This window comes from Pelmatolapia mariae, linkage group LG6 (assembly GCF_036321145.2).
Source record: "Pelmatolapia mariae isolate MD_Pm_ZW linkage group LG6, Pm_UMD_F_2, whole genome shotgun sequence".
NCBI classification, from domain to species: domain Eukaryota; kingdom Metazoa; phylum Chordata; class Actinopteri; order Cichliformes; family Cichlidae; genus Pelmatolapia; species Pelmatolapia mariae.
Genome location: NC_086232.1, coordinates 7,739,690 through 7,746,594, shown reverse-complemented (window position 1 = coordinate 7,746,594; position 6,905 = coordinate 7,739,690). Strand labels below are relative to the sequence as shown.

The following is a 6,905-nucleotide window of genomic DNA, read 5'->3' as shown; positions in this document are numbered from 1 at the left end:
AGTAATCTGATGTCCTGTAATCATTATGACGCTATAATTTGAGATACAATAAATAAAATAAGTTTTTGTACAAAGTATCGGTATCGGATCAGTATCGTTTATACCACCCTGAATATTCGGAAAGGAAATCAGTGGTATCGCACATCACTAGCGTCCAGTTGTCGGCAACTATGAGTATGAATTATGTCACATCATTTATTTATTTATAGATTACTTTTAAAATGGGACAAATCCCTATGGCACGAATTTGTCCAGTGAGATGGGCTTATTTAGACTACAAAGACTATAGACTTATTATCACTCGTCACGGGTTTATTATCTTCTTTCTTATGGTATAATTGTAGTTTTTTTCTACAAGATATTTCTCCGCTCTCATTGGCTACTTGACAGGCTGCGTCAGTTTTCTGCCCCTTCCTATTGGTAGCTGAACTGATGCCTATTTCTTGCGTCCTGGTCCAGTTTGAGTGAAGGTGAACCTGTAAACCCGGTCTGTCTCTAGAAACACCCATTCCTCATTTGCTCCTCTTGCACAACACCGGGATCATCGTCTGCTTCATCCCGAGCCATGTCCCTGTTTAGCGACGTGCCCCAGGCTCCCCCGGTAGCCGTGTTCAAACTGACCGCTGACTTCAGAGAGGACACCCATCCACAGAAGGTGAATCTGGGCGTCGGAGGTAAGAGATGCTAGATGTCAGCTAATGCTAAAGCTAGGTTGGCTTGCTCTCTCTTGTAGTGGCACTGTAAAGCATAAACACATCGCATCAGCTGTGTTTCCTATCTTTTTGTAGCTTCCATTGTTTGGTACATTCGGGCGATGGCGGTGGTATCATGTTCGCACACGTAAGCAGCTTTTGATATATGACCTTCGCTGCAAGCTGCTAGCGGCAAAGCTAGCATTAGCTTCTTCTCATGTTGGCAAGTAAATTGCTCGAATTTTTTCATTGTTAGTGCAAATGTTACACCTCTCACTGAAAGAATTGACAGTTCCAGGAAGTAGGGCTTCATGTCGTACCACAAAACACTTCTCATTTAAAGACTTTAAAATCATGATGTTAAAACGCATAGCGGCTGTGACTTGTTTTACTTGTCCATCTGTCCTTGAACTCATCATTCTCCACTTACACACTAACATCCTGTCAAAGCAGGAACTTACAGGCTGAAGTTTTCTTACGTAGTACCATCAAAGTAGTTTAGTATTTTTTAATATGTAATCTTACGAGTCGTGTTTGTTGCGACGTTGTCAATCATTGTGTGATACATAATAGGTAAGTCCTTGAAACTGTCATTAGTTTGCTTGGTTGGGTAGGAAAGTTTTGTAAGAAAGTGTGTTCAGTTTTTAGAATGAATGCTAAAGTCGTGTCTCATTTGGAAGGTTTTGTGCTAGTTTGTGTCCCTTACTTAACGTGCACTGTAAAATATCTCTTTAGTGTTATTTTATCCTCATTCTGCTGTAATAAACCAGCAGACAATTTTTAGCCATCTTTAATAGGGTTAACAGGTTGACACTTGTATCCCAACAGTTTCAACATTAACCCCAATGTGCCAGATGTGTCATCTCGTATGAGCCTAGTCTATCCTGCTCCTAGCCCGATGCTTCTGGCTAAAGTGAACTAATACTTAGTTACTTCAGGTCAGCCAGAATAAGGCAAAACTCTGATGTAGCTGCTGTAGAATCTATTAACATATTCTGCCTTTAGGATGTAATGTAGAGCTAGCAGTTTGTCACCTTTTCATGTGCACAGCCTGCATGTACACTTTATGGCAAGAGTCAAAATGCAAAATATGAGCAAAAGCTAATGGGCAGAATATGATTTAACGATCAAAGTGCTCCCTACAGGATTATTAAAATTCAGTAGTTTCACTTTTTCTGGTCATTGCCAAAACAAAACTGAGCACTAAACCAGTTTGCCCTGGAGAAACCATTCCAGTAGTTTTATATTAACTCTATAATTTAGTGCCTCTCTCTGTGTGGAAATGGATCAGTTAATATGTTAAATTATGTTAAAAGCGAGTCCACAAAAGCAACAGGAAGAGTTTTCTGGGTTCCAGATTTCTCCAGGCCTGTTTGCCACTTGAACTGCGTTTTCAGGTAAAGTGATGTCAGATTGGGCTCTATTCAGATTTTGTACTGGCCACACACAGAATTATTTTGCATACCCCAAAGCCACCATAAGCATGTTTGACCTTTTAAGTGTGCTTGCCTTTGGACCCTGAGTGACTGTGTACCGCCGCTGCCAAACCCTGATATGTGATACTGCTCTGCCCACGCTCCAGACCAGTATGAGGGAGCACAAGTTCCTAAGGAGTCAGATATGTGCTACACACATGTTTGCCTGTGACCTTCAAAGTTTATATGGCATCATATGAAGTTAAATGGCAGTTTATTCTTTCATGTGCGCATTTTCTTCTATTCACTTTACTATTTGCAGATTGCAGTGCTGTGTTATTACCATTTTTATCTTTGAAGTATTATCTATAATTTTGTAATACTCGGTGATATGGCGCTATACACAGTGACGCAAGCAGCAGAAACAAAGTGTTTGTATTTAGTTATCTAGTATATCAGTTGTAAATATTTATCAATGTAATACTAAGCATAAAAAAGCTTTTTTGTGAAGTGCAGGCATGAGTAATAGTCTACACAACCTGTCCCTAAGAAGCAATACCTGTGGCTTCTGGATTAACATTTGCTTTGCTTTGTGTCCCCTCCAGCTTACCGTACTGATGACTGCCAGCCCTGGGTGCTGCCAGTGGTGAAAAAGGTGGAGCGGCTCATCGTGGAGGACGAAAGCCTGAACCACGAGTACCTGCCCATCCTCGGTCTGCCAGAGTTCCGCTCCGCTGCCTCAAAGGTCGCCCTGGGAGACGATAGCCCTGCCATCAAGGAGAACAGGGTGGGACATGCACACTGACACATGGAGGTTTTTGAACAGTTGGAGCAAATGTAATAAATGTTGTTTATTTTTGCAGTGAAATAAAAAGGAAATAAAAGCACATTTTACATTGATTAAAAGTTCTTTAAATTTTAATCTATACCTCAGCTTTCCATTGATTAATGGACATAACTGGATGGGTATCAGCTGATCAGGTTTGCATGCATCTTTAATCTCTTTTAAACGTCCTTAGAAACCCTAATTTAAAGCTCCATGTTTTTATTTCTCAGACTCCAATAGTAGTGGTGTATTAGTTCTGAATACACTGAACCCCTCAGTTTATCGTCTGTCACACCCAAGCACCTTTATTTCCTCTCCTTTTAAGGCAGATTTCTTCTGATTGGCTGCCCCTTGCAAAGTTTGAACAGTAGGTGGGAGGAGCTGTTGTGCTCACGGCCATAGCTGTGTGAAGGCGATGGCCTCTTAGGATCTACATGAGGTCAAGGAAGAGTAGAAAAAGCAATCTGAAGCCTGCGATTTTGACTCACAGGGAATTCTTGTGCGCAGACTTCCCTGCAACCTCATTATTTAAAACTTAATTTATATTAAATATGAGCATTTACCACTGCAACAGTTTAGGTAAAATAGGGAAAAAAGTGAAAAACAAGAGAATAAGGGCAGGAAAAACTGTGAAGGCAAGGTCTGGAAGACCAACAAGTCTTGGTGAATTAAATTCGTGCATATTAACAGCAGTGTTCAGAAGCAGGCATGACCTGCAACCTTATCACAAAATTCACCGGCCGAACTGTGAAAAGCAACATGTATTTAATATCATACGTATATTTCTCTGATTGCGTTTCCCACTGCCCGTTTTCTCTCACAGGTTGGAGGAGTCCAGGCTCTGGGTGGGACAGGTGCACTGAGGATTGGGGCAGAGTTCCTGCGGCGGTGGTACAACGGCGTCAACAACACAGCCACGCCTGTCTACGTCTCAGCACCCACCTGGGGTTAGTGGACAGTTTTAGGATGCAGGAAATTGTAGTTGAGAAAGTTTGACTGTTTTTCGATAATGGAGTGAACGTCTCAGTGGGTATCAGAGCTGATTTGAGTGGTAAACACCTGCTGAACGTTTCCTCTTCCAGAGAACCACAATGGTGTATTTGCTGATGCTGGCTTCAAAGATATCCGCCCCTACCACTACTGGGATGCTGCCAAGAGGGGCCTGGACCTCGCTGGGTTCCTGGATGATTTGGAGGTGAGGATGGAACGATGACTCCTGTTTAGTTACAAGAACCCAACAGACAGTGACATGAAAACAAGAAGACTCTTTGGGAGCATTTTTTTTTCATTTATTTTAAATATTTTTACTCATTATTTGTCTTCTCTGAGCAGAAAGCTCCAGAGTACTCCATCTTTGTCCTCCATGCCTGCGCACACAACCCCACTGGCACCGACCCGACCCAGGAGGAATGGAAGCAGATTGCAGAAGTGATGAAGGTAGAAAGACATTATTTTACCATCATCTGATGGCCTTGGTGGTGTCTAACTCACCATAAATATCTTCTTTTTTAAAATTGCTTTAATGTGTAATTAAAAAAGAAATGAACTAAATTTTAATGTATGTATTTCGCCTCTTCCTTCTCCAGAGGAGGAAGCTGTATGTGTTCTTTGACTCCGCCTACCAGGGCTTCGCCTCAGGCTCTCTGGAAAAAGACGCCTGGGCCATCCGCTTCTTTGTCTCCGAGGGCTTTGAGCTTTTTATAGCTCAGTCCTTCTCCAAAAACTTTGGCCTGTACAGTGAGTACTCATGGTCCACGTACATTCATGCATACAGTCTTGTGTGTTTTAGCCAAAAATAAGTTTATACTGTTTATACCTCTACTTACCCTCGAATTAGTTTTATATGGAGCCATATTTTATCTGTCTCTACTTACAGATGAGAGAGTGGGGAACCTGACAGTGGTTTCCAAGGACAACGAGAACCTAACCCGCGTTCTGTCCCAGATGGAGAAGATTGTCAGGACGACCTGGTCCAACCCACCTTCTCAGGGGGCACGCATTGTCAGCAAGACCCTCAACAGCCCTGAGCTGTTTGAAGAATGGTACGCTCCATCAGTCAGCGCTTTAATATTAGCATACTAGCTCCTGCTAACCCTTCATCTTTTACCTGATTATTCAAATAATATTAATAACTTACCTTCCTCGTCGGTGCATGCACATGCATGCTTGTTGCCAAATGTGCATGCTAGCATGGTTTTGAAACTTTGGAAACACTTGGCCTTTCTCTCATGTGCTATTACTTTTAGAGGTTTATAGTCTTTGTCAGCTGACTTTTACTCTCATATCCTGTCTTATGTCCTTTTTTAAATATCCCCACTTGTCTCCATCCCGCCTCCCCGCTTTAGGAAGGGTAATGTGAAGACCATGGCAGACCGAGTTCTGTTGATGAGGGATCAGCTGAAGGCCAAGCTGCAAGCTCTGGGCACCCCGGGGACCTGGGACCACATCACTCAGCAGATTGGCATGTTCAGCTTCACCGGCCTAACTCGTGAGTGAAAACATACATACACGCACTAATGTAGAAGCACATCCTGCTTTTAACATACTGGGATTATCAGAGTTAAGCGTCACAATGGTGGAGGGACCTGCAAGATACCCAAAACATCCTTAAAGGAGACCTATTAAACTTGATGTTTCTGTTCTTGGACTCTGCTCTTCACAGTTAAAGTATCTTTATATATCTTATACTTGACTTTTGTGCAGCCCCTCAGTTCATATTCTGTTTGAAACAAGCGGTCTTGGCTCACTTTATCTTCACATCATTTATGAAGTTCACTCACTCTGTTGCAATTTGTGCTACAGCCAAACAGGTGGAGTACATGATCAAAGAGAAGCACGTGTACCTGATGGCCAGCGGTCGCATCAACATGTGCGGCCTGACCAGCAAGAACATCGACTACGTCGCTCAGTCCATCCACGAGGCCGTCACCAAAGTCCAATAAAGGCCATTTGTGCCCGCCCACTTCCTGCCTCCTGTACGCCACAGGACGTTTCATCGTGTCTGTGTCCCTCTCTTTGCTTATCCTCTCCTCCTATTGGTCAAATTGCATCCTCACAATTTGCAGTTGAACCAACGGGAGGAAGGATGTGTTTTTGTTCTCACATGACGGCGTCATTTTATGGGAGGTACAGTGGTTTTTGGAAGAGACTTGATTGCACACAGCCAGGTATGATCGAATACGCAGACGTGACAACCCCATCATTTGTTTGAATTGTTGCCGCAAGCTTCTGTGCAGTCCAAATCATTCCACTCAAACTGGGCACCAGAATGTGGACTGGGAAGATTTGCGATGAAATTATTATGCTTCCTACACAACAGTAGTACTGAACAAACTGCAGCACAGGAAAAGTCGTGTAAATAGATGTAATTACTGTTAGAGTCCTGCCATTTCATTCATAAGCACTGAGACCACAACAAATCACTTTCCTGTTTTTAGCCATTAGAATATAAAAGCTGGTACTGTAATCTGTGGCAGTCTGCATACACAGCACCAAATTGTTTTGTTACTATGCTGAATATGTTTGACTTTATTTTGTTGTGTTAAAGTTCAACGGTCATCATCCCCATCATCATCATCTCTCAAAGGTAAAGCACATGCCTGATGCTGTGTTGCCTTGTTAGACATACGGCAGAAGATAATTTGTTTAGCCACTAAGTCAACAAAATCGCCTTCTGTGCCATCATTGAACAAAAATCACCTTTTTCCTCTCTCTGTTACTTTGTTTCCACCCTGCAGTGCCCTTATGTTGTTACACAAAGCTTCTGTAAGGTCATTTGCTGTAAGAAGCCACTGATCAGACCTCAGAACCTGTTCTATGCCGCAGTCACATGTTAAGTGGTGTTTGTAATGGCGTTCGCACCAAATTAAATTATGAACTCTGTGTATGTGTTTTGTTTTTTCCCATATCTACCTTCTTATGAGACAGTGCATTTAAAATATCTTCATATTTAAAGGCAAAAACAAACAATCT

The 6,905-nt window shown here is 42.3% G+C and overlaps 1 protein-coding gene across 1 annotated transcript; it reads left to right on the top strand.

The window, feature by feature from the left end:
• The first annotated feature begins 431 nt into the window (after nt 1–431).
• LOC134628927 (aspartate aminotransferase, cytoplasmic-like) lies at nt 432–6,815 on the top strand. The gene is made up of 9 exons (XM_063475764.1): nt 432–674; nt 2,713–2,894; nt 3,757–3,880; nt 4,016–4,128; nt 4,266–4,370; nt 4,520–4,670; nt 4,810–4,975; nt 5,279–5,421; nt 5,736–6,815. Exons 1-9 carry the CDS (start codon nt 566–568, stop codon nt 5,873–5,875), a joined length of 1,233 nt encoding a protein of 410 aa, XP_063331834.1. The 5' UTR covers nt 432–565; the 3' UTR covers nt 5,876–6,815.
• The last annotated feature ends 90 nt before the right edge of the window (nt 6,816–6,905 follow it).

Bases quoted from the DNA above. Each gene is read 5' to 3' on its own strand.
- LOC134628927 (XM_063475764.1), top strand. From the start codon at position 566: ATGTCCCTGTTTAGCGACGTGCCCCAGGCTCCCCCGGTAGCCGTGTTC. The intron at 3,881-4,015 runs GTTAGTGGACAG...TTCCTCTTCCAG, and splicing joins CGTCTCAGCACCCACCTGGG to AGAACCACAATGGTGTATTT. The intron at 5,422-5,735 runs GTGAGTGAAAAC...TTTGTGCTACAG, and splicing joins CAGCTTCACCGGCCTAACTC to CCAAACAGGTGGAGTACATG.